At 41.4% G+C, this 27,346-nt stretch overlaps 3 protein-coding genes across 6 annotated transcripts; 1 reads left to right on the forward strand and 2 right to left on the reverse strand.

Annotated features, from left to right (window-relative positions):
- Positions 1–1,378: 1,378 nt before the first annotated feature.
- LOC124001845 lies at positions 1,379–11,841 on the reverse strand. Of its 3 annotated transcripts, XR_006832865.1 has the most exons (5): positions 11,572–11,841; positions 11,189–11,443; positions 10,677–10,831; positions 10,178–10,572; positions 1,379–2,017 (listed from the first exon to the last, which is right to left on the reverse strand). XR_006832865.1 is itself a non-coding variant. In XM_046308967.1 (2 exons), the coding sequence occupies exon 2, from the start codon at positions 1,871–1,873 to the stop codon at positions 1,541–1,543; it is 333 nt and encodes a 110-aa protein (XP_046164923.1). In that variant the 5' UTR covers positions 1,874–2,017; positions 4,254–4,386; the 3' UTR covers positions 1,379–1,540. The 3 variants fall into 3 exon arrangements, 2 of the variants coding, with proteins under 2 accessions (XP_046164923.1, XP_046164924.1); XM_046308967.1 differs by lacking the exons at positions 10,178–10,572; positions 10,677–10,831; positions 11,189–11,443; positions 11,572–11,841 and adding an exon at positions 4,254–4,386; XM_046308968.1 differs by lacking the exons at positions 10,178–10,572; positions 10,677–10,831; positions 11,189–11,443; positions 11,572–11,841 and adding an exon at positions 4,299–4,342.
- Positions 2,669–5,700, forward strand: LOC124002258 (SLAM family member 9-like). The gene is made up of 5 exons (XM_046309630.1): positions 2,669–3,003; positions 3,243–3,350; positions 4,746–5,036; positions 5,164–5,449; positions 5,613–5,700. Exons 2-5 carry the CDS (start codon positions 3,311–3,313, stop codon positions 5,698–5,700), a joined length of 705 nt encoding a protein of 234 aa, XP_046165586.1. The 5' UTR covers positions 2,669–3,003; positions 3,243–3,310.
- Positions 11,842–16,042: 4,201 nt separating the features above from the next.
- On the reverse strand, positions 16,043–27,110 carry LOC124002227. Of its 2 annotated transcripts, XM_046309588.1 has the most exons (5): positions 26,981–27,110; positions 26,431–26,724; positions 26,069–26,323; positions 17,011–17,171; positions 16,043–16,913 (listed from the first exon to the last, which is right to left on the reverse strand). In XM_046309588.1, the coding sequence occupies exons 1-5, from the start codon at positions 27,027–27,029 to the stop codon at positions 16,764–16,766; spliced, it is 909 nt and encodes a 302-aa protein (XP_046165544.1). In that variant the 5' UTR covers positions 27,030–27,110; the 3' UTR covers positions 16,043–16,763. The 2 variants fall into 2 exon arrangements, with proteins under 2 accessions (XP_046165544.1, XP_046165545.1); XM_046309589.1 differs by lacking the exons at positions 16,043–16,913; positions 17,011–17,171 and adding an exon at positions 23,829–23,967.
- Positions 27,111–27,346: the final 236 nt, after the last annotated feature.

Genomic DNA, 27,346 nt, shown 5'->3' on the forward strand with positions numbered 1-27,346 from the left:
CGATACCATCTACTGTATGCTGCCCTGTACCATCACTCATTCATATATCCTTATGTACATATTCTTTATCCCCTTACACTGTGTATAAGACAGTAGTTTTGGAATAGTTAGTTAAATTACTTGTTGGTTATTACTGCATTGTCGGAACTAGAAGCAAAAGCATTTCGCTACACTCGCATTAACATCTGCTAACCATGTGTATGTGACAAATAAAATTTGATTTGATCATTATGATGCCATGGCTCTAGACACTATACATTTAGACAGAAACGCAGTATAACCAGGCGTTGCGTCACCTTGAATTTGACATTTTTATTCAGAGAATTGCAGGAGAAGAATACAATACAGTACAGTACAACTAATAGGCAAGAACATGGTCAAGTACAACAGAGTTATATTAATATTCTTATTCTATCCATTTCTGGTCCACAAACATTGAGCTTTAAGTCCCCCCCCCAAAAATAGAAGAGTCTTTGGTTGTGCATAGTGTAGTGTATGGTATTGCCAGGGAACAGCACCCTCTTAGAAGAGCCTTTGATTGTGCATAGTGTAGTCTATGGTGTTGCCAGGGAACAGCACCCTCTTAGAAGAGCCTTTGGTTGTGTATAGTGTAGTGCCTGGTGTTGCCAGGGAACAGCACCCTCTTAGAAGAGCCTTTGGCTGTGCATAGTGTAGTGTATTGTGTTGCCAGGGAACAGCACCCTCTTAGAAGAGCCTTTGATTGTGCATAGTGTAGTCTATGGTGTTGCCAGGGAACAGCACCCTCTTAGAAGAGCCTTTGGTTGTGTATAGTGTAGTGCCTGGTGTTGCCAGGGAACAGCACCCTCTTAGAAGAGCCTTTGGTTGTGCATAGTGTAGTGTATGGTGTTGCCAGGGAACAGCACCCTCTTAGAAGAGCCTTTGGTTGTGCATAGTGTAGTGTCTGGTGTTGCCACGGAACAGCACCCTCTTAGAAGAGCCTTTGGTTGTGCATAGTGTAGTGTCTGGTGTTGCCAGGGAACAGCACCCTCTTAGAAGAGCCTTTGGTTGTGCATAGTGTAGTGTCTGATGTTGCCAGGGAACAGCACCCTCTTAGAAGAGCCTTTGGTTGTGCATAGTGTAGTGTCTGATGTTGCCAGGGAACAGCACCCTCTTAGAAGAGCCTTTGGTTGTGCATAGTGTAGTGTCTGATGTTGCCAGGGAACAGCACCCTCTTAGAAGAGCCTTTGGTTGTGCATAGTGTAGTGTCTGATGTTGCCAGGGAACAGCACCCTCTTAGAAGAGCCTTTGGTTGTGCATAGTGTAGTGTCTGATGTTGCCAGGGAACAGCACCCTCTTAGAAGAGCCTTTGGTTGTGCATAGTGTAGTGTCTGGTGTTGCCAGGGAACAGCACCCTCTTAGAAGAGCCTTTGGTTGTGCATAGTGTAGTGTCTGGTGTTGCCAGGGAACAGCACCCTCTTAGAAGAGCCTTTGGTTGTGCATAGTGTAGTGTCTGATGTTGCCAGGGAACAGCACCCTCTTAGAAGAAGTAGAAGCTGAAGATCTCCTGGATTGCCTCCCTTTACTGCGTTGTTGGACCCCATCCTGGAAACTTCCTGCAGAGCAGCAGACTTCTCCTCTGGCTCACGGCGGTGAGCTGCAGATCCTCTCCTGCAGAGCAGCAGACTTCTCCTCTGGCACACGGCGGTGAGCTGCAGATCCCCTCCTGCAGAGCAGCAGACTTCTCCTCTGGCACACGGCGGTGAGCTGCAGATCCCCTCCTGCAGAGCAGCAGACTTCTCCTCTGGCACACGGCGGTGAGCTGCAGATCCCCTCCTGTAGAGCAGCAGACTTCTCCTCTGGCACACGGCGGTGAGCTGCAGATCCTCTCCTGGTCCTCGTGTCCAACCTCCATGAAGTTATGCAGGACACTGGTAGCCTTCACACACCTGAATTCCTCCAGGAGGCAGTCCCAGATGGCCCTGGTCACCCAACCTTGCAGAGCCCGACACGGGAACCGTAGGCAATCATTTTGAAAGAATCTCCAGTTACAAGGTATCTGTAGGAATATGGAAGATAATGTCATTATTAGACAACACCAGGTCATTGTGGATTACTAAAGTATAAAATCCCTGATAACAAATCATGATAACATTGGATAGACGGATGCATGTGCACACGTATGTGTAGCATGTGACAACAGCAGGATCATATCACGTATAGCATCACAAATAAATACATAAATGAGAATAACATTTACATTTACATTTACATTTATGTCATTTAGCAGACGCTCTTATAACATGACGTCACAATCGGAAACCATTTTTATTTATATATATATATCTTTTTCATTAACTTTTAATTTCATTCATTTTTTAAGGTACAGAACTGCAAAAAAATTGGCTCACTAACAAAATTGATTTCAGGTGTGTAGGGAGGTAATGGTTAATTGGGTGGAGGGTGAAGGGCAAGGAAAGCTTGACTGTATGTGGCAAATAGAGGGTGCTGCTATTGTAACAGTTTTGCTTCCGTCCATCTCCTCGCCCCTACCTGCACCTGTTCACTTCACACACGGAGCATTAAAAAGATTGCGTTTTGACCACGTGCTTTAAGGCCAAAACGGCGTTCCATACACAACTATCTCGTCCCCATACCACTCCTCCTCCTGTATGTCATGCTCGCCCATCAGGAGGGTCCACTCCCTTGTCTTCTCATGGATCACCCAGGTTGCCGGTGAGGGCTGGCAGACCATCCAAAATAGAAAAAGCAAGGAAATGTATAAACAATGTGCTTATTGCTTAAAACACCGCAACTATTTTGGATGGTCTGCCAGCCCTCACCATGAGCACCATGAGCAATAACAGACAAACTGCATTTTAATCGGGAATGGAATTATTTTAGTTGCGCCCATTTTAAATGTGTTGAGCCCAGTTGAGTCTATTGGATTTGTCTTTCAGTTAAACCAGTCTAGTTAATGCTACGTGGTAACACTGCCGCCCAGCAGTCCTGACAACGCCGACATTTCCTGACTTGCATCTGAACGTAATTATGCCAGTTTGAACCTTTATTTAACTAGGCAAGTCAGTTAAGAACAAATTCTTATTTTCAATTACGGACTAGGAACAGTGGGTTAACAGAACGACAGATTTATACCTTGTCAGCTCGGGGATTTGAACTTGCAACCTTCCGGTTACTAGTCCAACGCTCTAACCACTAGGCTACCCTGCCGCCCCAGTTACAGGTGTAAATATGGCTGGAATGTTCTCGAATGTTCCATAAAGGTTCATCACTGCAATACAAGGCGACAGCACTCTGACAGAAGACTGCATCTCTCATTTCCAAAAGTAACATGGGGTTTCTTCTCGTTCTATTGCTAAGTATCAACACAGGTAACATTCATTATATTATCTATATTTATTGTGTGGAGGAATCTCTTTTGATTTTGGACTTGAACTCTAGAAATAATACTTTGTGCACATAAAATGGGTATTTGGAAAACGTTTGATTTTAGGCAGCAAATGACTTACTGATTTAATGTTTACTTTTGTATATTTATCTACCTCACTTGCTTTGGCAATGTTAACATGTGTTTCCCATGTCAATAAAGCCCCTTGAATTGTGACAAAGTGAGTAAAAAACACACTAAATATGTTTAGAACTACAAATTAACTTTCTTCTGTCGATTTTGGGTTTTATAATGTCACCATTCCAACCCTCCTCCTTTATCTGGGCTTGGGACCGGCAAAAGTGACCCAAAAGAGACACTGGCGGAGATGTTTTTATTTTATTTGATTATTTACTTTATATTTTTAGTTTAGTTTTATACATTTACATCCCGCACTGAATGGAAACCAGGTCGGAAATCAGTTCCGGCGGCTTCATTTTCAGTCTGGGCGCGGAGGGGTGAACATCTCCTCTGACTGCTGCGAGAGGACTGGGCCGCCTGTGAGTGCTTTGGGACGGTGTGGGGCCCACGGCAGCACCCGCTGCTCGTTGAGAAGAGTAATAACAATACGTGCTTTCACGTCAGAGTCTCCAATAACACCAGAAAAAGTCGCTAGATTTGTCGCTAGTCGCTTTTTTGAAAAAGTCTCACTAGAGGGGTCTGAATAGTCGCTAAATATAGCGACATTAAGTCGCTAAGTTGGCAACACTGCCCACATTAGCTAAACATGAATATACTATAACCACACTACATATGCGTGTATTACTAGCACAGATGTAAACATAAATCAGATAAGAGAGATCGGTTCCCAATTTATCCTTAACATTAAGGTCTAACGTCAACTTACACAGCGACAACTGCCTTGTTCAGGGGCAGAACGACAGATGTTTACCTTGTCAGCCCAACGCTGTAACCCACAAGGCTACTTGCCTCTCCGGAAACCACCTACTTTGGCTGAGAACCAATCAACAGTAAGGATTGTTCAGGCCTGATTCTGAATAGGTGGTTTGAAGTCGCAGTGATATATATTAAGCAGCATTATTCAGCGACTGCGCTGTGAAAGAAGATAAACTTTATCTCTCATTTTCAAAAGGAATATGAATATTCTGGGGTTTCTTCTTAATTTATGGCTATGCATCACCATAGGTAACCTATTCATTATATTGTGTGGAGACATCTCTTTTGATATTGGAATTAAACTGTAGAATGTAAACTTTGTTCACATAAAATCGGTAATTGGAAAAGTTTTTTTAGAGGCAGCAAATGATTTACTGATTTAATATGTACATGAATGACTGTCAGTGAAATGCTAAATGTGATCTTGGTCCTCTCTCATTAGGAATCAGGGCAGAACCTTCAGTGGACCAGTATGAGTTGGAGGGGGATTCAATATGTCTGGTTGTTGCAGAACCTCCTGAGATGATCAACGGACTTCAATGGAGGAAGGACAATGATGTAATATTTGGAGACAAAGAGATCTCTCCTAAATACAAGGAGAAGGTGGACTATAACAATGATAACCATTCTCTGTGTATTAAGAATCTAATGGAAACTGACAGTGGAATTTACATGGTAAACTACAGGAAACATTGGAAACAATCAACTACTACATATAGACTGTTAGTGGAGGGTGAGTTTTCTAAGGCTTCAGTTCTGGTCATTTGCTGTACATTTAATGTGTCTGATCAGGTTCAATAATGAATGTAGGACTAATAATTATCTGTCTCTTCTTTGGTTCTAAAAACTGTCTCTTATAGATCATGTTCCCAAACCAGTCATGGATGTCACATCTCTCCTCAACACAAGTGTGGGACTCTGTGATGTCACAGTGAACTGTTCAGTTAAAGATGGCTGGATGTTGTCTGTCTGTGACAGCGGTCAGTGTACACTGTCACAACAGTCTCCGTCACTAACCGGTGGTAACGTGACCATCTCCGTAGTGACTGGAAGGATCCAATGCACCAGCAGCAACCACGTCAGCACACAGACCATCTCTCAACCCATGGAGGACTGTAAGTACCATTTAGCCTCCACCTTCACTGTGTACCTCTATCACTGTTTAATAACCTAATAATAATATCATGTGAATTCAAGTCCAAGAGTTTACAACTCAGTGAAGACCTCACTAGGGAGAGAAGAACCTCAGCATCTCCTGTCCAGAACCACACCACTCTCCTGTCCAGAACCACACCACTCTCCTGTCCAGAACCACACCACTCTCCTGTCCAGAACCACACCACTCTCCTGTCCAGAACCACACCACTCTCCTGACCAGAACCACAGCACTCTCCTGACCAGAACCACAGCACTATCCTGTCCAGAACCACATCACTCTCCAGAGATACAGACAGTCTACGTCACTGAGAAGAACCAGCACCAGCAGAACATCTCCAAGTTGAAACAGGAAGCGCTTCTCCAGACATTAGACCAAAATAACAGAAAATAACTGCCTCTGCACTGCATCATCTCATTGAGTCACTGAGTTACATCAGTTCTTGACCTTGTACAGAAACCACGGGACATTGCACCACCTAGTGGACATCAATAATACCAGCAGAGTAAACCTCATGGCTTCATTCATCAACATGTGTCTAGATTCATCAACATGTTGGGAAGTTGTTTTAGACCAAGATATTTATATGTTCTAGTATGTGTTATTACAATACCACAAAGCCCAAGTTTTTCCAGATTTGTCCAATCCTAAATGAACCTCTGGCTCAGGTTTACACCACATTGATTGTAGGATCAGATAGGTGTACCAGTCAGCAGTAACATGGTATTAGTTCCACCTATCCATCAATGTTGTGTATATGAGAGGGAAGACTTGACCTCATTAGGCCACCGTAGATGGATTCTTTAACACATATTATCTGTCAAGCCATCAAAGTCATACGTCTTTTTTAAAGAATTTGTTCCTAACTGACCTGCCAAGTTAAATAAAGGTTCAATAAAACAAATAGATATATCAGTCATCTTTTTAACTGGGACACAAGTATTTATAATCTCTGTACCAATAACCTGATACTTTTTACTCTGCCTTTTCCTTCGTCTGAGTTTGGAAGACACTGGTAGCTACACTACATGACCAAAAGTATGTGGACACCTGCTGTTCAAATATCTCATTCCAAAATCATGTGCATTAACATGGAGTTGGTCCTCCCTTTGCTGCTTTAACAGCCTCCCCTCTTCTGGGAAGACTTTCCACTAGATGTTGGAACATTGCTGCAGGGACTTGCTCCCATTCAGCCACAAGAGCATTAGTGAGGTCAGGCTCGCAGTCGATTAGGTCTGGCTCGCAGATGTTCGATGGGATTGAGGTCAGGGTTCTCTGCAGGCCAGTCAAGTTCTTCCACACCTATCTCGACAAACCATTTCTGTATGGACCTCGCTTTGTTGACGGGGGCATTTTCATGCTGAAACAGGAAAGGGCCTTCCCCAGACTATTGCCATAAAGTTAGAAACACAGAATTGTCTAGAATGTAATTGTATGATGTAGCATTAAGATTTCCCTTCACTTAGCACTATGCATTTGGGCAGGTAGCGTTCACTTTGCAACCGCCAAACCCAGATTCGTCTGTCAGACTGCCAGATGGTAAAGCGTGAATCCTCACTCCAGGGAACGCTTTTCCAGAGTCCAATGGAGGCGAGCTTTACACCACTGACCCTTGGCATTGCTCATGGTGATTTTAGGCTTGGGTGCGGCTGCTCGGCCATGGAAACCTATTTCATGAAGGTCCCAACCAACAGTTCTTGTGCTTTCGTTTCTTCCAGAGGCAGTTTGGAACTTGGTAGGGTGTGTTGCAAATTTTACTGCTTCTGTGGACAGTTGTCTTTTATACAGGTAACAAGCTGAGATTTGGAGCACTCACTTTAAGAGTGTGCTCCTAATCTCAGCTCATTACCTGAATAAAAGACACCTGGGAGCCAGAAATCTTTCTGATTGAGAGGGGGTCAAATACTTATTTCCCTCATTAAAATGCAAATCAATTTATAACAATTTTGACATGTGTTTTTCTGGATTTTTGTTGTTATTCTGTTATTCTGTTGTTGTTATTTACTCCTGAGGTGCTGACCTGTTGCACCCTCTTCAACCACTGTGATTATTATTATTTGACCCTGCTGGTCATCTATGAACATTTGAATATCTTGGCCATGTTCTGTTATAATCTCCACCCGGCACAGCCAGAAGAGGACTGGCCACCCCTCATAGCCTGGTTCCTCTCTAGGTTTCTTCCTAGATTCTGGCTTTCCTAGGAAGTTTTTCCTAGCCATCATGCTTCTACACCTGCATTGCATGCTGTTTGGGGTTTTAGGCTGGGTTTCTGTTCAGCACTTTGTGACGTCAGCTGATGTAAGAAGGGCTTTATAAATGCATTTGATTGATTGATTGATCTAGTGGTTAAATCAGACTTTTAAAGATTTATATTGATTCATTTTTTTCATATTCCTAGTCAACAGGTACATTGAAACAGCAAGGTGTGTTTACATCATTCACACTTCTTACAGGTTCCTTCAAGGCTGCACATTCAGCAGGTCATCAGGTCAACAGGACATCAGGTCAACAAGTCATCAGGTCAACAGGTCATCAAAAGGAGACAAATCAAGATGGCCAAGATACAAAAAAGCAAAAGTGCAGGTTGATACCTCATGAGGTATAACTGCCGTACCCCATCACACCCCAAAATATAAGCTGCTTTACTTCATTGTAGTAAACAATGTAATTGCAAAGAAAAACTGGTTAAAACGTCTTATGGCTTGAATCCCGTTAACGGGATCGATATGACAACAGCCAGTGAAAGTGCAAGGCGCCAAATTCAAAACAACAGAAATACCATAATTAAAATTCCTCAAACATACAAGTATTTTACACCATTTTAAAGATAGATTTGCTGTAAATCCAGCCACGGTGTCCGATTTCAAAAAGGCTTTACGATGAAAGCACACCAAACGATTATGTTAGGTCAGCACCTAGTCACAGAAAACACAGCCATTTTTTTCCAGCCAACGAGAGGAGTCACAAAAAGCAGAAATAGAGAGAAAATGAATCATTAACCTTTGATGATCTTCATCAGATGACACTCATAGGACTTCATGTTACACTATACATGTATGTTCTGTTCGATAAAGTTTGTATTTATATAAAAAAAATCTCAGTATACATTGCCGCTTTATGTTCAGTAGTTCCAAAACATCTGGTGATTTTGCGGAGAGCCACATCAATTTCCAGAAATACTCATCACAAATGTTGATGAAAATACAAGTGTTATGCATGAAACTTTAGATAAACTTCTCCTTAATGCAACCGCTGTGTCAAATTTTGAAAAAGCTTTACTGAAAAAGCACACCATGCAATAATTTGAGTACAGCACTCAGATAACAAAACAAGCCATACAGATATCCGCTATGTTGTGGAGTCAACAGAAGTCAGAAATAACATTATAAATATTCACTTACCTTTGATGGTCTTCATCAGAATGCACTCCCAGTGTTTGATTTGTTCGATAAATTCCATCATTTATGTCCAAATACCTCCTTTTTGTTTGCACGTTTATCCCAGTAATCCAAATTCATGAGGTGCGAGCAGATGAAAAGTCAAAAAGTTCCGTTACAGTTCTTAGAAACATGTCAAACGAAGTATGGAATCAATCTTTAGGATGTTTTTATCATAAATCTTAAATAATGTTCCAACCGGACAATTCCTTTGTCTGTAGAAATGCAATGGAACGCAAGCTACCTCTCACGTGAACGTGCGTGGTCAGCTCATGCCACTCTGGCAGACCTCTGACTCATTCAGCTCCCATCCCCCCCTCCTTCACAGTAGAAGCATCAAACAATGTTCTAAAGACTGTTGACATCTAGTGGAAGCCTTGGGAAGTGCAAGATGACCCCATAGACACTGTATATTCGATAGGCAATGAGTTGAAAAACTACAAACCTCAGATTTCCCACTTCTTGGTTGTTTTTTTTTCTCCGGTTTTTGCCGCCGTTCTGTTATACTCACAGACATCATTCAAACAGTTTTAGAAACTTCAGAGTGTTTTCTATCCAATCTACTAATAATATGCATATATTAGCTTCTGGGACTGAGTAGCAGGTAGTTTACTCTGGGCACCTTATTCATCCGAGCTACTCAATACTGCCCCCAGCCATAAGAAGTTTTAAACATGGTTAAAACTATAATTTTGATATCATGGATGGTCAGTCCTTGCATCCATAGCTCAGCCTATACATTTGAGAGTGGTTACATTTCTCCAGCCCTGTCTCTCAACTGTTTACGATACAATGAATGTGTCAAAGAATCCATCTATGGTGGCCTGACTAGGTCAAGTCTACCCTCTCATATACACAACATTGATGGGTAGGTGGAGCTAATAACATGTTACTGCTGACTGGTACACCTATCTGATCCTACAATCAATGTGGTGTAAACCTGAGCCAGGGGTTCATTTAGGATTGGACAAATCTGGAAAAATATGTGCTTTGTGGTATAGTAATAACACATACTAGCACATATAAAGATTTTGGTATGAAACAACTTCACAACATGTTGATGAATGAAGCCATGTGGTTTACTCTGCTGCTATTGTCTATGTCCACTAGGTGGTACAATGTCCCATGGTTTATGTACAAGGTCTAGCTAGAACCGATGTAACTCAGTGACTGTATGATGTGACCTTCCACAGACCCCTCGGTCAAATTTGATTAATCTGTTGATGTTAATAATATTATTATTTTTCGAACCGGCAACGGACCCCAGTTTGGGAGACCCACCTTTCTGTTCTTCTTCTCTCATGTCTGGTGATGTACTTCCTGTTTCAACTTGGAGGTGTTCTGCTGGTGCTGGTTCTTCTCAGTGAAGTAGACAGTCTGTATCTCTGGAGAGTGATGTGGTTCTGGACAGGAGAGTGGTGTGGTTCTGGTCAGGAGAGTGCTGTGGTTCTGGAAAGGAGAATGATGTGGTTCTGGACAGGAGAGTGGTGTGGTTCTGGACAGGAGAGTGGTGTGGTTCTGGTCAGGAGAGTGCTGTGGTTCTGAACAGGAGAGGGCTGTGGTTCTGAACAGGAGAGTGCTGTGGTTCTGGACAGGAGAGGGCTGTGGTTCTGGTCAGTAGAGTGCTGTGATTCTTCTCTGCCTGGTGAAGTCTTCACTGATCTTGGAACAATGACCTGTTTGGAGATGAAACATTACAACATTTAAATTATTACAATGATTGTTATTTAAAACTATTGTCTGGTATAATGCATAGATGAATGAATGACAGAGCAGGTACCTCTTCTAGTGGACTTTGTTCTTTAGAGATTTTCTGTCTTCTGGTATGTTTGATGTATCCAACACCAAGTAACACAGCAACTAGGAGTAATGTACCAGTAACACAACCCACAATGGTGCCAACTGGTAACACTGAGGCTTTCACATTACCACTACCTGAGTTCACACACACACACACACACACACACACACACACACACACACACACACACACACACACACACACACACACACACACACACACACACACACACACACACACACACACACACACACACACACACACACACACACACACACACACACACACACACACACACACACACACACACAGATTAAGAGCAGTCGTCACAAAATGATAGTTTCAGGCAGAATTATTCCAATCTTAACTAGAGAAGAATCACAATAATGATGTCAAAACTTTGACCTAACTTGAATTCACATGATATTATTATTAGGTTATTAAACAGTGATAGAGGTACACAGTGAAGGTGGAGGCTAAATGGTACTTACAGTCCTCCATGGGTTGAGAGATGGTCTGTGTGCTGACGTGGTTGCTGCTGGTGCATTGGATCCTTCCAGTCACTACGGAGATGGTCACGTTACCACCGGTTAGTGACGGAGACTGTTGTGACAGTGTACACTGACCGCTGTCACAGACAGACAACATCCAGCCATCTTTAACTGAACAGTTCACTGTGACATCACAGAGTCCCACACTTGTGTTGAGGAGAGATGTGACATCCATGACTGGTTTGGGAACATGATCTATAAGAGACAGTTTTTAGAACCAAAGAAGAGACAGATAATTATTAGTCCTACATTCATTATTGAACCTGATCAGACACATTTAAATGTACAGCAAATGACCAGAACAGAAGCCTTAGAAAACTCACCCTCCACTAACAGTCTATATGTAGTAGTTGATTGTTTCCAATGTTTCCTGTAGTTTACCATGTAAATTCCACTGTCAGTTTCCATTAGATTCTTAATACACAGAGAATGGTTATCATTGTTATAGTCCACCTTCTCCTTGTATTTAGGAGAGATCTCTTTGTCTCCAAATATTACATCATTGTCCTTCCTCCATTGAAGTCCGTTGATCATCTCAGGAGGTTCTGCAACAACCAGACATATTGAATCCCCCTTCAACCCATACTGGTCCACTGAAGGTTCTGCCCTGATTCCCAATGAGAGAGGACCAAGATCACATTTAGCATTTCACTGACAGTCATTCATGTACATATTAAATCAGTAAATCATTTGCTGCCTAATATCAAACCTTTTCCAATTACCCATTTTATGTGCACAAAGTTAACATTCTACAGTTTACTTCCAATATCAAAAGAGATGTCTCCACACAATATAATGAATAGGTTACCTATGGTGATGCATAGCCATAAAATGAGAAGAAACCCCAGAATATTCATAGTCCTTTTGAAAATGAGAGATACAGTTTCCCTTCTTCTTTCAGAGTGCAGTTCATTAATAATGCTGCTTAATAGAGTTCACTGCGACTTCAAACCATCTCTTCAGAATCAAACCAACCACACTCGTTCAGAATCAGGCCTGAACAATACTCACTGTTGATTGGTTCTCTGATGTCACATCACAGTCATTGGGTCACATCAGTTCAGCACATTACTCAGATACTGTGGTGCACCATCTAGTGGACACAAATAATACCAGCAGAGTAAACCTCATGGCTTCATTCATCAACATGTTGTGAAGTTGTTTTATACAAAAATCATTGTATTTGCTAGTATGTGGTATCATTATAACATAGAACCCACATTTTCCCAGATTTATGGTCAATCCTAAATGAACCCCTAGTTCAGGCTTACACTCTATAAATTGTAGAATCAGATAGTTGTACCAATCAGCAATAATATGGTATTAGTTCCACCTACCCATCATTGTTGTGTGTTTGAGAGGGCAGACTTGACCTCATTAGGCCACCGTAGATGGATTCTTTGAAAAAAATGTATCTATCAAGACGAAGGAGATGATTGTGGACTACAGGAAAAGGAGGGCCGAACACTTCCCCATTCACATGACAGGGCTGTAGTGGAGCAGGTCGAGAGCTTCAAGTTCCTTGGTGTTCACCTCACCAACAAACTATCATGGTCCAAACACACCAAGACAGTCGTGAAGAGGGCACAACAACACCTTTTCTCCCTCGGGAGACTGAAAAGATTTGGCATGGGTCCTCAGATCATCATTAAGTTCTACAGCTGTACCATCGAGAGCATCCTGAGCGGTTGCATCACCATCTGGTATGGTATCTGCTCGGTATCCGACCGTAAGGTTCTACAGAGTCTAGTGCATACAGCCAAGTACATCACTGGGGCCAAGCTTCTTGCCATCCAGGACCTCTATACTAGGCAGTGTCAGAGGCATGCCCAAGTCATAGACTGTTCTCTCTGCTACCGCACCGCAAGTGGTACCGGAGCGCCAAGTCTAGGTCCAAAAGGCTCCTTAACAGCCATAAGACTGCTGAACAATTAATCAAATGGCCACCCAGACTATTTACATCAACCCCCCCCCCCCTGTGCTGCTACTCGCTGTACAAGTTACCTGGACTAACCTGTATCCCCGCACATTGAGGGTATCGGTACCCCCTGTATATTGCCTCGTTATTGTCAATTTGTGTTACTTTTTCTTTTTTCACTTCATTTAGTAAATATTATCTTTAACTCTATTTTCTTAAAACTGCATTGTTTGTTAAGGGCTTGTAAGTACGCCTATCACTGTAAGGTCTACCTGTTGTATTGGCACATGTGACAAATAAAATCAAATTTGATCGAGCCATCAAAGGAAGGTCCTTTTTACATCAGTCATCTTTTAACTGGAACACAAGTATATACAGTGTATTCAGAAAGTATTCAGACCCCTTGACTTTTTACACATTTTGTTACCTTACAGCCTTATTCTAAAATGGATTAAATCATTTTTTCCCTCATCAATCTACACACTACCCCATAGCTTTAGGAATTAGAACAACAACAAAGCGGTCACCATAGCGTTAGGAATTAGAACAACAACAAAGAGGTCACCATAGCGTTAGGAATTAGAACAACAACAAAGCGGTCACCATAGCGTTAGGAATTAGAACAACAACAAAGAGGTCACCATAGCGTTAGGAATTAGAACAACAACAAAGAGGTCACCATAGCGTTAGGAATTAGAACAACAACAAAGCGGTCACCATAGCGTTAGGAATTAGAACAACAACAAAGCGGTCACCATAGCGTTAGGAATTAGAACAACAACAAAGCGGTCACCATACTGTTAGGAATTAGAACAACAACAAAGAGGTCACCATACCGTTAGGAATTAGAACAACAACAAAAGAGCATTAGGTCAATAGCGTTCAAAGCGGTCACCATAGCGTTAGGAATTAGAACAACAACAAAGCGGTCACCATAGCGTTAGGAATTAGAACAACAACAAAGCGGTCACCATAGCGTTAGGAATTAGAACAACAACAAAGCGGTCACCATAGCGTTAGGAATTAGAACAACAACAAAGAGGTCACCATAGCGTTAGGAATTAGAACAACAACAAAGAGGTCACCATAGCATTAGGAATTAGAACAACAACAAAGCGGTCACCATAGCGTTAGGAATTAGAACAACAACAAAAGGTCAAAGTTAGGAATTAGAACAACAACATCACCATAGCGTTAGGAATTAGAACAACAACAAAGAGGTCACCATAGCGTTAGGAATTAGAACAACAACAAAGCGGTCACCATACCGTTAGGAATTAGAACAACAACAAAGAGGTCACCATAGCGTTAGGAATTAGAACAACAACAAAGAGGTCACCATAGCGTTAGGAATTAGAACAACAACAAAGAGGTCACCATAGCGTTAGGAATTAGAACAACAACAAAGCGGTCACCATAGCGTTAGGAATTAGAACAACAACAAAGAGGTCACCATAGCGTTAGGAATTAGAACAACAACAAAGCGGTCACCATAGCGTTAGGAATTAGAACAATGGGATATTGTTCTATTTAATAGGATCTCTATGGTGGTCACCCCGTCATTTGTTTGTTAAACAATTGAGGTATAGGGCTGGAGAAATCTAACCACTCTCAAATGTATAGGCTGAGCTATGGATGCAAGGCTTTAGAACACAATTCCTATGTAGGACACCATTTTCTTTCTTTGTAATGCATTTGTGTACATTGCACGAATTTCAATTTGTTGTCGCTAACGTTAGCTAAGCTAGCTAGGTGGCTAACATTACCTAGGTTAGGGATAGAGGTTAAGGTAATGGCTAGTTAACATGCTAGCTAAGTAATTAAAGGTTAGGGGAAGGGTTAACTAACATGCTAAGTAGTTGCAAAGTAAAAAATAATAATTAGTTGCAAGGTAGCTAATTAGCTAAAATGCTAAAGTTATCCATGATGAGATTCAAACATACAACCTCTGGGTTGCTAGATGTTTGAGTTATATACCCAACCATCCTCCCTCCTATCGTTTCTGTCTTAAATAACTTACTGTCTTTATCTGTGATTGAAATGCACTGTTTACAAAATAGTGTAATGCACATTAAAAATAAACTTTTCTTGTGCCTGTCACAAATGTCTACTTCACAATAATCTGTGACACTGGGTTACAACACCCTCTGAGTCCTCCACATTGTTCCAGAAGGAGAGCAGCTTGTTGCTTACTGTTCACCTTCCTTTTGTCTCACATGTACACATCCAGACTGATACAGACATCGTTTTAGAATTAACCAATAGATGGAGAAAAACATCAATTGCATTGTATGAAATATGTTTGTGTGTGTTCAAGTTTGTGTAAACTATTGTAAAGTATGAGTAGTAAGAAATGACATATTTATATGTATATTTTGTAACTGTTATGTAGCTACAAGTACATTGAAAGTGATCAAGTCATTTAGCTTTTCCTCTAGGCACAGCTGCTAGGCACTATTCCTTTATTGGACTCTTGTCACGTTCTGACCTTTATTTCCTTTGTTTTGTCTTTATTTAGTATGGTCAGGGCGTGAGTTGGGGTGGGCAGTCTGTGTGTTTTTCTATGTTGGGGTTTTGAGTTCAGCCTAGTATGGTTCTCAATGAAAGGCTGGTGATTGAGAATCATACTTAGGTAGCCTGGGTTTCACTTTTGAGTGGTGGGTGTTTGTTTCCGTGTGAGTGTTTGTTGCCACACGGGACTGTTTCGTTCATGTTCACGTTTATTGTTTTGTATTTCATAGTGTTCAGTTTATATCTTAAAATAAACGTTATGGACAATTACCACGCTGCGCATTGGTCCTCCGATCCTTCTCGCTGCTCCTCCTCCTCAGAAGAGGAGGAAGAATGCCGTTACACCTCTCCTGTATTTTACAGAAAGTATTGATTGTTTTTCAATGACCGAGACACATATAAAATGAAGGGGAGACCGAGAGAAGGAGGTACAGAGTAGGTCTGGTAGGTGCCAGGACTCGTACCAACACAGGCAGGGAAAATCTACATGTACCAAGGCAGCAGCCTTAAACACAAGGTCAAGTTCAGAAACCGGTACTATTTTTAATTAGACAGGATGTGGAGCAATTCCACAACGCATTGTATTGACTGTGTAATCTTAAATTTGAACAGTGATGGTTCAATTAATCATTTATTTCAGTTCATTGATTCAATTCATCATTTATTCATTTTTGGGGGTAAAAACAAGAACTTAATAAGTTTAACATTCACCATTCCAAAAACACAAATAAATGTGACATTCAGCATTCCAAAAACACAACCGAAGTGTGATATTCAATATTCCAAAACCCAAGTTGCATTAAACTGAGACATAGCGATATGACGTTGCCACGACCAGCAGATGAACCACAGAATTTGTAGACAAGCGCAGAGCAAGACATTGTACTCACAGAGTATATGTTCATGTGTAGGGTGTTCTTCACATCAAAACATGCAGAGTTTAGCCTCATGCTTCAATGCTCTTAGTTGTTGTTGAAGTCGACCCGACACGGCTCTCCCTTTAAGCAGATACACTGCAGATAATACTAAATTAAATGTTTTCAATATTTGTCCCATGGTATTACAGTATATCATACAAAATGCTGGTCAATTGGGTGAAGTCCATTCAGTGTTGCTGTCCTGGTTTCTGCACATTTCTGTAAAGTGTTTTTTTTTTACCTCAGGAGGGCCCAGTGGTTCTGGCCTCACCTCTGCTGAAACATTCACTGAAGTGTCAGCGACTTCAACGATGACTTCCTAAAGATGAGACATTACAATCAACATCAAATCTTAATTCAATAAAGCTTACAAAGTAAAACAATAAAATGAAAAGAAGCCATTTCACAGGAAGTACCTGAGTTGAGTCATCTTCTTTTGAGGATATCCATCTCTTGATCTTGTTAATGGCCATTATGGTGACTGCCAATCCAACACAGACAATCACTGATCGAACAATATTGGCCGCAACAGTCCTGACTGATAATGCTGAAGCTTTGGCATCCTTCTCACCAATACCTGGGATCAGTGGTGGAAAAAGTCCCAATTGTCACACATTTAATAAAATTAAAGATAACTTAATAGAAAATGACCAAAGTAAAAGTGAAAGTCACCCAGAAAAATACTACTTGTGTTGAAGTTTAAAAGTGTTTGTTTTTAAATATACTTAAGTATCATAGTAAATGTAATTGCAAAAATATACTTATTAGGTATCAAAAATAAAAGTACTTTCAACATTTAAGCAAACCAGCCAGGGGTACTCTCCAACACTCAGACATAATTTACAAACGAAGCATGTGTGTTTAGTGAGTTCACCAGATCATAGGCAGTAAGGATGATCAGGGATGTTCTCTGTTTAGTGAGTTCTCCAGATAATAGGCAGTAGGGATGACCAGGGATGTTCTCTGTTTAGTGAGTCCACCAGATCAGAGGCAGTAAGGATGATCAGGGATGTTCTCTGTTTAGTGAGTTCTCCAGATCATAGGCAGTAGGGATGATCAGGGATGTTCTCTGTTTAGTGAGTCCACCAGATCATAGGCAGTAGGGATGATCAGGGATGTTCTCTGTTTAGTGAGTCCACCAGATCAGAGGCAGTAGGGATGATCAGGGATGTTCTCTGTTTAGTGAGTCCACCAGATCATAGGCAGTAGGGATGATCAGGGATGTTCTCTGTTTAGTGAGTTCTCCAGATAATAGGCAGTAGGGATGACCAGGGATGTTCTCTGTTTAGTGAGTTCTCCAGATAATAGGCAGTAGGGATGATCAGGGATGTTCTCTGTTTAGTGAGTTCTCCAGATCAGAGGCAGTAAGGATGATCAGGGATGTTCTGTTGATAAGTGTGTGAATGGACCATTTTCCTGTCCTGCTCTGCTTTCAAAATGTAACCAGTAGTTTTGGGTGTCAGGAAAATGTATGGAGTAAACAGTACATCATTTTTTTAGGACTGTAGTGAAGTAAAAGTAAAAATTATCAAACATATAGTAAAGTATAGTACAGATACCCCCAAAAAACTACTTAAGTAGTACTTTAAAGTATTTTTACTTAAGTACTTTACACCACTGCCAAGGGACACACAATCTGGGTTACCTTCTCAGAGTCAAAAAGACAAGACATCACTAATACAATACTGTAGCTCCCTTCAGTAACCACGAGCACAACCGTTCCTTGATTTTAACTGGCGGCTTTATTCTGTAATTTTAGTCAGAATTATCACCTTCCGTGAGAACTATAAAGTAAATGAAAAATAAGTTAAGCACACTATACAACTTATCTATATACAGTGACTTAAACCTTATTAGCTTGGTATAACTCTGAAGTGCTTACATACATAACAGTTTAACCGGCGTTATAACAGGTTCAGATTAACACATGAATAAAGGAACAAATACCTCATTGGCTGCTTATTACAGAAGGGAGGAAATCAAACTTCACACTTATTATTCCTGGCATGAATTCACACTTCATCCTAACATACTCTTCAACGTTTATGAACTACTCCCGATGACATGAAAACTTAGCTAACGCAGCGCAGGATTGCCTTCCCTCCAAAGGTGTGTTGCTACAATAACGATCCCCTTACAACAGTATTAGCTACGTAGTTCCGCTTGTATTATCAGAAAGCGGACACATAAACAATTCAAACAAAAGACAACGAGATATCCTGTAAGTCTAACTGTCAGTTACACTCCCACCAATCACCGGTGATTTCTGTGAAAGAGGTCTGCAGGTTTCTTGATCGGCTTCCAGGAGGGTGACTGTCTTATGGATGGGCCTCTCCAGATAGGTGGGTTTGGTGATGCATTTACCTCCCTCATCTAGGGTTGAGTCGCTGATCAGTAACTTGAATCTTCTCACCCGGCCATCCTGTCCCGGGTACACTTCTGTAACCTTTGCCAATTTCCACTGGTTGCGTGGTGCAGTATCATCTTGCAAAATGACAATGTCATTAATCCTTGTGTTTCTTCTGTCCTGTCTGACTCCATTTCCGTCTGTGTTGGAGGTTTAATTGTTCTGAGGTATGAGCACTCTCCATAACCTGAGGTACTAGCGTCGGAGAAGTGATGGAGCTCATAACTCTGCACCTCCTTGAAACTTGATGGCAAGTAGCTTCGTTGGATCCTTACTTCAGACAAGTTTTGTAGACCTTGGAGCCAGAATTCCCACTGGGAACTTAGGTCATCTGGAAGGGGGTCATCCCAGTCGATTTTGTAATCCGCTGCAAGATCTGCTTCCCCACCAGGACAAAGGGTGCCACAAACCCAAGCAGATCATATACAGAGGCTACTGTAGACAACACTCCTCTTCTTGTGAGTGGGCGTTCCTTGACAACTACTCTAAACTGGAACTCGTCTGATGCGACACACCACAGTACACCAAGCGCTTCTCCATGTGTGGTTCACCCAGAGCCATATCCAGGTCTTTGGCACCCTTGGCACGTTCTTCCTTGGGAATTGTGGCTATAACTTCCTTGCTGTTAGAGATAAACTTGTGCAACCAAGAACGATGCTGCAAAGCTCTCTTGCTTCTTTCCCCAGCTGGGCCGCTTTCAGACCATTCGTCAACCCATCATCAACATAAAAGTTCAAATATGAACTGGATAGACTTCTCGCTGAAGCTTCCTCGTCATTCGGCAGCAAGATGTTTGAGACCATAGTTGGCGCAACCAGGAGATGAAGCTGCGCCGAACAAGTGGACCATCATACGATACGCTGAGGGTTGAGACAAAGATCTCCGTTCTCCCACCAAAGGAACCGTAGATAATCTTGGTCTTCTGCTTTCTCATGAAACTGGTGGAACATGCACTCTACGTCACACATGATTGCAACTGGACCCTTACGAAAACGACAAAGGACGCCCAGCAATGTGTTTGTCACCTCTGGACCGGTAAGATGATCATTCAAGGACGTCTCTCGAAACTTAGCTGAGCAGTCAAAGACGACTCGTATCTTCCCAGGCTTTTGTGGGTGATAAACTCCATGGTCGGGATGTACCATGCTGGATGCTTGTTAATTTCCTCTTTAGAGACCTTCTCAGCATCTCCACAAGCTATAGTCTCTTCCATGAATGCTGTGTAGTCCTTGTAGTACTGCTTGTCTCTCCTTAGCCTCCTTTCCAGGCACTTGAGTCGGTGAACTGCACATGTTTTATTGTTCGGCAGATTGGGTCTTTCTTCCTTAAACGGCAGCGGCATCTCATAATGTCCATTGTCCTTACGTCTCATGCCCTCTTTCATTTTCTTCAGGAACCGGATATCCTCTTGAGATATGAGGTCCTCTTCTGCAATGTTGAAGTCAGATTCAAGCGTCTTGATAATGTCCAGTGTTGTGATTACCTCTCTTACATGTGTTCTACAAACATGGTGTACTTGATTTGTGAGGTTGGAAGAAGATTGAAGGCTTGGCATCACCTGTCTAACGATAACCCGATGACTCACTCCAATAGGGTCGCCATAGTCGATACATGGATTTCCATAGCCGACTATGCTCCAGCCAAGATCTGTTCTCTGAGCAAAAGGCTGATTTCCCTTACCAGACACAATTTCTCTTGGAAGGAGAGCCTGGGAGCAGTTGTACATAAGAGACCGACATCACAGCTCTGTTGAGGAGCAATCTCCTCTGCAATGTGTTCAAGATGAGACCATGCTCTTGCAGTCTCTGGAGTAGGAATATGATCTCTGTTTGCAGAGTAGGTCGTTGGCAGAGGGATTTTCTTCTCCAAGTAAAACCCTCTAACCTGCAAACCAGACAGCTTCTGGCAGGGCACAGTGGTATTTCTGGAAGCCATTGTAGAGAGTTTCAGTTGGACTGGCTCCTTCCTTGTATTGAGAGCCTTTGTTGTCTCTTCAAGGATAAAAGTGGTGTCACTCTGGGTGTCAAGAAGTGCATACACAAGAACTTCACGATCTGGCTCACTTGTGGTTGACACCCATACTGGAATGATTGTGGAGGTGTGAGTGTTAATGTCCCTTACGACTCTGTTAGATATGGCCTCACTTGACGCTCTTGTCCCCTTATCTCGTGGGGGCTCTGTCTTCCTATCCCTTAACCTTTCTTTACTACGATCTTCGTGCAGGCAGGATGGATGCCTCCTCTGACACGTGTCGCAGGTGTTCCTGTTATCACAATCTTTCGATCGATGCCCAGGCCTTAAACAGCCAAAGCACAATTTATTCTCTTGAACAAACTTGTTCTGCGGCGGGCTTAGCCATGAACTTCCAGCATTTGTGGAGACTGTGACCTGACTTCTCACAGAAGACACAACTAGTAACAGTATCTTTCTCATCAGAGTTAGTTGCTAATACCCTTGCTCCGGGGTTTTGAATCCTTGGCGTCTTAAGTTTCCCATCTTCACTTGGTTTCAAAGCATGAAGGGATGTTACAGGATTGCAAGCAATCTTGGCTTCTCTCGTGAGAAACTTCACAAACTGACTGAAGCTAGGAAAGATCTCAGTTTCTTCTAAGATGTCTGTGACCTTTCTATTCCATCTTGAAGTTAGCCAATCTGGAAGTTTAGCGAGGATCTTTTGGTTTTCATTACAGTCATTAAGCACCTCCAGGCCCTTATTCTGAGACATAGCAGCTTCACAGCTGCGAAGAAAGTCTACAAGGTCTCTAAGTTCAAGACTGTCCTTGGATCCTATCGTAGGCCATGCATTGAGCTTATCTCTGAAAGACTTGGCGATGAAGAATTTGTTTCCGACCTTTCTTCAAGAATGGTCCAAGCAGCATGGTAGGCTGATTCTGTTCCTAACATAAAGTAACTTTCGATGGCTTTCTTGGCAGGCCCAACATATTTTCTTAAGTAATATATCTTCTCAGTTGTTGGTATGTTCTTCCTGTCTATCAGAGTCTGAAAAGAGACCTTCCAGTCAGTGTACGAGAGAGGCTCTCCATTGAATGTTACTGGTTCTGGTATGGGGAGGCGGCTTTCACTGATTGATTCCGCTAGTAACCTGAACATGGTCTTGGTGCCATCTTCTTGCTGTGTGCTTGTCACAACATGTTGTGGTGAGAGACTGTGAAATGAGCAACTTCTCTGCATGATTTCTTTCACAGATTTGCAGTTAGAGAGTAGTTCTCTTCTCGTCCTCTGAGTTTTCATCTTGCTCATACACTTGCATTCGCGCCTTGGCAGCATTTAGTTTCTTGAGCACTTCTAGGCGCTCTAACTCTCTACGCTTGTCTTCTAGTGTCCTTCGTCTGGCAGCATTTTCTACCTCTAACTTGACTCGCAGCCTAGCTTCTTCTAAGCCAGTTTCACAGCCTCAGCTTCTTGCTCCGCTGTCCTCTTCTTATCTTCATCTTCAAGTCGCTGAAGCTCTTCTAGTTGGCGTTCTTGCTTAACCATTACTTCTAAAGCTGCTTGGTTAGCAGCAACTTCCGCCGCAGCCTCTTGTCTCTTGACAGATGACACGGAGCGTCTGGAGTTGACCTTTGAGTTGCTTTGAGACTGGGAGGAAGCACTTGAGGGCTGATAGTTGAGACTTGACTTATGTGAGAGTTCAGACATGCACAAGGAATTGCTGTCCTTCCAGTGCAACTCTATCTGGTTACTTTGACCTTCTTCCCTGCATTTTAAATGACACCTTACAGTCTTGATAATAGACATTGTAACTGCTTCACAGTATCAACTCTGGTCGTATATCGTTGTCGGGAATGTCGATTTGCAAATTTACGTAGACAAGGTTTAGCTCTGTTGAGGTATGGCTAATCTTGTTTAAGAGGTCTTCTAGTAGGTCTTCAGAGCAACAGCCTGTCAGTGACAGTTTTGCTTCCTTTACCAGAGCCTTCCACTTCTCATAGCTGACCCTGAAACGATGTTCGAGCTGTCTCCACCTTCGTCGCGCAGTTCTCTGCCCTTTTCAGTTAACCTGCGGACCCTCTCACCTTTTCGTGGCTCTTGTTGTGCTATCTCATTAGCAGCCTCTGTATCATCATTCACTGGCCGAAGTGACTCCACACCAGTCTGGGCCTCTTCCTGCTGTTCTGTTTGTTCTGATGAAGGCTCAAAGTTTCAGGGTGTTGCTGCAGCTGCTCAACTTGACCCACCCCATCTCTATCACCTTTAGTGAAACTACCTCTTTTTGACATTCTAAATCAAGTCAAATCAATTCTAGCTAAGGTTTGGATAAGTGAGTAGGTAATTTATACTCTAATTCACTGTAATTTAAAACTCAGTACGTGGTATAAACATGTATAATGCTTGTAACAAAGGCTTGAACAAACACCTTACCAAACAATTACACTATTAACTTACATGTGAATATATAATTAATAGGTGTATGCTGACCCTTAATGTTTGTGACTATATATATATTTTTAGTAAGTATCAAATAATATTTTTCAGTAATACACATACCAGTGATACATTAAGATAGAAAGAGCAAATGCATAATACCAGAGTATTTATGAAATAGACAACTATCTCCAGTCCTTACGAATTGTAATCTTAAAGTCTCTTATTAGCTGTTCACAAGGCTAGGACCACCTTCAAACACCTTGACTTGTACTTGCGTGTCTGACTTTCCTGTTAGTCTTGACCTTATGTTGCCTCACGATGCTTCCTTATGTGGAGATTTTCTTCTTAGTTTGCAGGTAGGTGCAAAACTCTTATCTGGCAGATGACAGGGTCTACCAGGATTTGGGAATCTTGTAGACGTTTTACAGCTGGATGTGATTCTTCTTTCTTCTTGCTCGTGAAGAGCATTGAGTTCTCACTGTAGCTCCCTTCAGTAACCACGAGCACAACCGTTCCTTGATTTTAACTGGCGGCTTTATTCTGTAATTTTAGTCAGAATTATCACCTTCCGTGAGAACTATAAAGTAAATGAAAAATACAGTTAAGCACACTCTTACAACCTTATCTTACGAGTGACTTATTAGCTTGGTATAACTCTGAAGTGCTTACATACATAACAGTTTAACCGGCGTTATAACAGGTTCAGATTAACACATGAATAAAGGAACAAATACCTCATTGGCTGCTTATTACAGAAGGGAGGAAATCAAACTTCACACTTATTATTCCTGGCATGAATTCACACTTCATCCTAACATACTCTTCAACGTTTATGAACTACTCCCGATGACATGAAAACTTAGCTAACGCAGCGCAGGATTGCCTTCCCTCCAAAGGTGTGTTGCTACAATAACGATCCCCGTTACAACAGTATTAGCTACGTAGTTCCGCTTGTATTATCATTTCCCCCGCACAGCGGACACATAAACAATTCAAACAAAAGACAACGAGATATCCTGTAAGTCTAACTGTCAGTTACAAATACTACACCAATATATTTGGTCTAATGTGATTATCATTGTTTAAAATAATCAACATTACTCTACGGCAGGTAAATGTAATTTAAAAAGAAAAATGTAACCTTTATTTTACTAGTCAAGTCAGTTTTTAATTTTCACCTAAAATGACATACCCAAATCTAACTGCCTGTAGCTCAGGACCTGAAGCAGGGATATGCATATTCTTGATACAATTTGAAAGGAAACACTTTGAAGTTTGTGGAAATGTGAAACTAATGTAGGAGAATATAACACATTAGATCTGGTAAAATATATAATAATACAATTTAATACAATTTATAATACATTTTTTTTTTAAATACGCATTTTATATTTTAGTTTTTGTTCCTTCTTTGAAATGCAAGAGAAAGGCAGTTTCTCACTTAGGAGTCTAGTCGCAGTTTTGATGTTGGCCACTAGATGGCAGCAGTGTATGTGCAATGAACCATTGCATTACTGTTCAAAGTGTTGTATCAAGTCTGCCCAAATGTGCCCAATTGGTCAAGTGTTACATTTTCAAGTACGTAACTATGGAAAACGTTCAAAAAATATATGGTAATAAAAAATATACGTTTACACACTCCCAGGAATGTCATAAATGAAGGATAATTAGTTTCCCTACAGACACTAACCTTCACACATCTAGATGGGCGGGTTCAAACTGTAGAGGTTCAAACTGTAGAACCCAGTTCCTACATTTGATTATAAAAATGTATCAAACAAAACTATGGTATATTTTATCTCTGGCACCCTCAGGATGACAAATCAGAGCAAGATTACTGAATGTAAGTACATTATTTGCCTCCAGAGGTGAATATATCAAACAAGTTGCCATGATAAAAGTGTTTTGTTGTTGTGCAATCTCCTCAAACAATAGCCTGGTATGTAGCTACTGTAAATGAACAGTGCAGTTAGATTAACAATAATTTAACCTTTCTGCCCATATAAGACATGTCTATGTCCTGGGAAATGTTCTCTTGTGACTTACAACGTCATGCTAATCACGTTAGCTCAAGTGTCCAGCGGGGACACACCGATACCATAGAAGTTAAGAACAAATTGTTATTTACAATGACGGCCTAACCCCCTGCCAAACCCGGACGATGCTGGGCCAATAGTGCGCCACCCTATGGAACTCCCAATCACGGCCGGATGTGATACACATGTATTATATTGTTCAAACAACTGTCCTTGCAGCCAAGATTACAATAAATAATTCCAAGTAGATGTTTGTGGTTCTAATTCCCAAAAATATATCCACAGGGAAAAGCACACAAAGGATATCAGAGTTATATGCTTAGGATTTTCATTTATTTAGTTTATCAACACCCAACGTTTTGACTAGGATTTTTTGTTGTTGTTGAAAGTAGTAATTAAGTTATTAATCAAAAAAATACCTAGTCAAAACATTGGGTGTTTATGACCTGGCTCTAAAATAAATTAAAATACTAAGCATATAACTTTGACATTCTGTGGATATATTTTTACAATGTATGATATCTGATCATTTAGTATTAAACTATGACAGAGGTATTACAGAATGACTGTACAATATCAACATGAGGTTCAGCTTCTAACCTCACAGGTAGATCCTTAAATGAACGCTAGAATGGTACTTACAGTCCTCCATGGGTTGATAGATGGTCTGTGTGCTGACGTAGTTGCTGCTGGAGCATTGGATAGTCCCGTTCCCATTGGAGATGATGATGTTGACCTCAGACAGAGACATTAACTGTTGTGACAGTGTACACTGTCCCCAGCCACAGACAGACAACATCCAGCCATCTTTAACTGAACAGTTCACTGTGACATCACAGAGTCCCACACTTGTGTTGAGGAGAGATGTGACATCCATGACTGGTTTGGGAACATGATCTATAAGAACCAATGGAGTTGGGAAAGAGATACCTACATTCATGAGTGGTCTAGAGACTACAGTTGTATTAAAGAAACATAAAGAAAACTACCAGCACAACACTCACCCAGCACCTTTAGTCTGTATGTGGTAGTTGAATATGTCCAGTCTCTCTGGTTAATTGCACTTATTATGTACATTCTACTGTCTGTGTTCAACAGATTCTTTATACACAGAGAATGGTTCACATAGTTATAATCCACCTTTTCCTTGTATTTAGGAGAGATCTCTTTATCATCAACTATTATATCACTGTCCGTCTTCCATTTAAGTCCCTTGAGAATCTCAGGTTCTGCAACAGCCAGACATATTGAACCCCCCTTCAACCCATACTGGTCCACTGAAGGTTCCCCTCTGATTCCTAAAGAGAAAGGAACAGGTTCACATTTAAACCAAACTTTCAACATGTTTTAAAGTACAGTATCTCATCCATGGTTTTATGTTCAGATCACACATGTTCAAAGTATCTCATCTATGCCAATCTATGGTTTGTGTTACAGAAGGATGAATAATTAGACCTACAACAGGATCCCCAGTAGCTACCTCCAAGTCCAAGAGGTATACCTCCTTCAACTCTAGAATTCATTACATGTCAAACTTATGAAGAGTTTAGATACCTGTGATGATTTCCAGCCAACAGATGTGTAGCAGAAACAGAGTTTTCATTTCAAAATATTGATGGATTAAGTTTGACTTCCTGTCTATGTTGAAACGATGAGACCGTGTGGTGGTAAACTACAAGTAGTATGCCTTTCAGGAAGTAAATAGGTGCTCTCTCAGTCAAAGTAGGACATAGACCGTGGCTTACTAAACTCCCCTTCCACTCAAAGCATTTTCTATAGAAGAGCTTGTGGTTTATCAGAAACAAGGTGGTTTGTGCTGTGGAGGTTTGGTGGAAGAAAGTCCTTAGTGATGTGTTATCTGCAGATACACTGTACTGAGCATTGTTCAATATGTTAACATCTGAAATAGTGTAGGTAGTT

Source organism: Oncorhynchus gorbuscha, linkage group LG17 (assembly GCF_021184085.1).
Source record: "Oncorhynchus gorbuscha isolate QuinsamMale2020 ecotype Even-year linkage group LG17, OgorEven_v1.0, whole genome shotgun sequence".
NCBI classification, from domain to species: domain Eukaryota; kingdom Metazoa; phylum Chordata; class Actinopteri; order Salmoniformes; family Salmonidae; genus Oncorhynchus; species Oncorhynchus gorbuscha.

What these genes read in the sequence shown, in the direction of transcription:
- LOC124001845 (XM_046308967.1), bottom strand. Translation starts at nt 1,873, where the DNA reads ATGGAGGTTGGACACGAGGACCAGGAGAGGATCTGCAGCTCACCGCCG.
- LOC124002258 (XM_046309630.1), top strand. Translation starts at nt 3,311, where the DNA reads ATGGGGTTTCTTCTCGTTCTATTGCTAAGTATCAACACAG. An exon ending in ATATAGACTGTTAGTGGAGG is followed by an intron (nt 5,037 to 5,163) that starts GTGAGTTTTCTA and finishes TGTCTCTTATAG; the next exon opens with ATCATGTTCCCAAACCAGTC. An exon ending in TTAGCCTCCACCTTCACTGT is followed by an intron (nt 5,450 to 5,612) that starts GTACCTCTATCA and finishes TCTCCTGTCCAG; the next exon opens with AACCACACCACTCTCCTGTC.
- LOC124002227 (XM_046309588.1), bottom strand. Translation starts at nt 27,029, where the DNA reads ATGAAAACTCTGTTTCTGCTACACATCTGTTGGCTGGAAATCATCACA. An exon ending in TTGGCTGGAAATCATCACAG is followed by an intron (nt 26,725 to 26,980) that starts GTATCTAAACTC and finishes CTTTCTCTTTAG; the next exon opens with GAATCAGAGGGGAACCTTCA. An exon ending in ATACAGACTAAAGGTGCTGG is followed by an intron (nt 26,324 to 26,430) that starts GTGAGTGTTGTG and finishes TGGTTCTTATAG; the next exon opens with ATCATGTTCCCAAACCAGTC.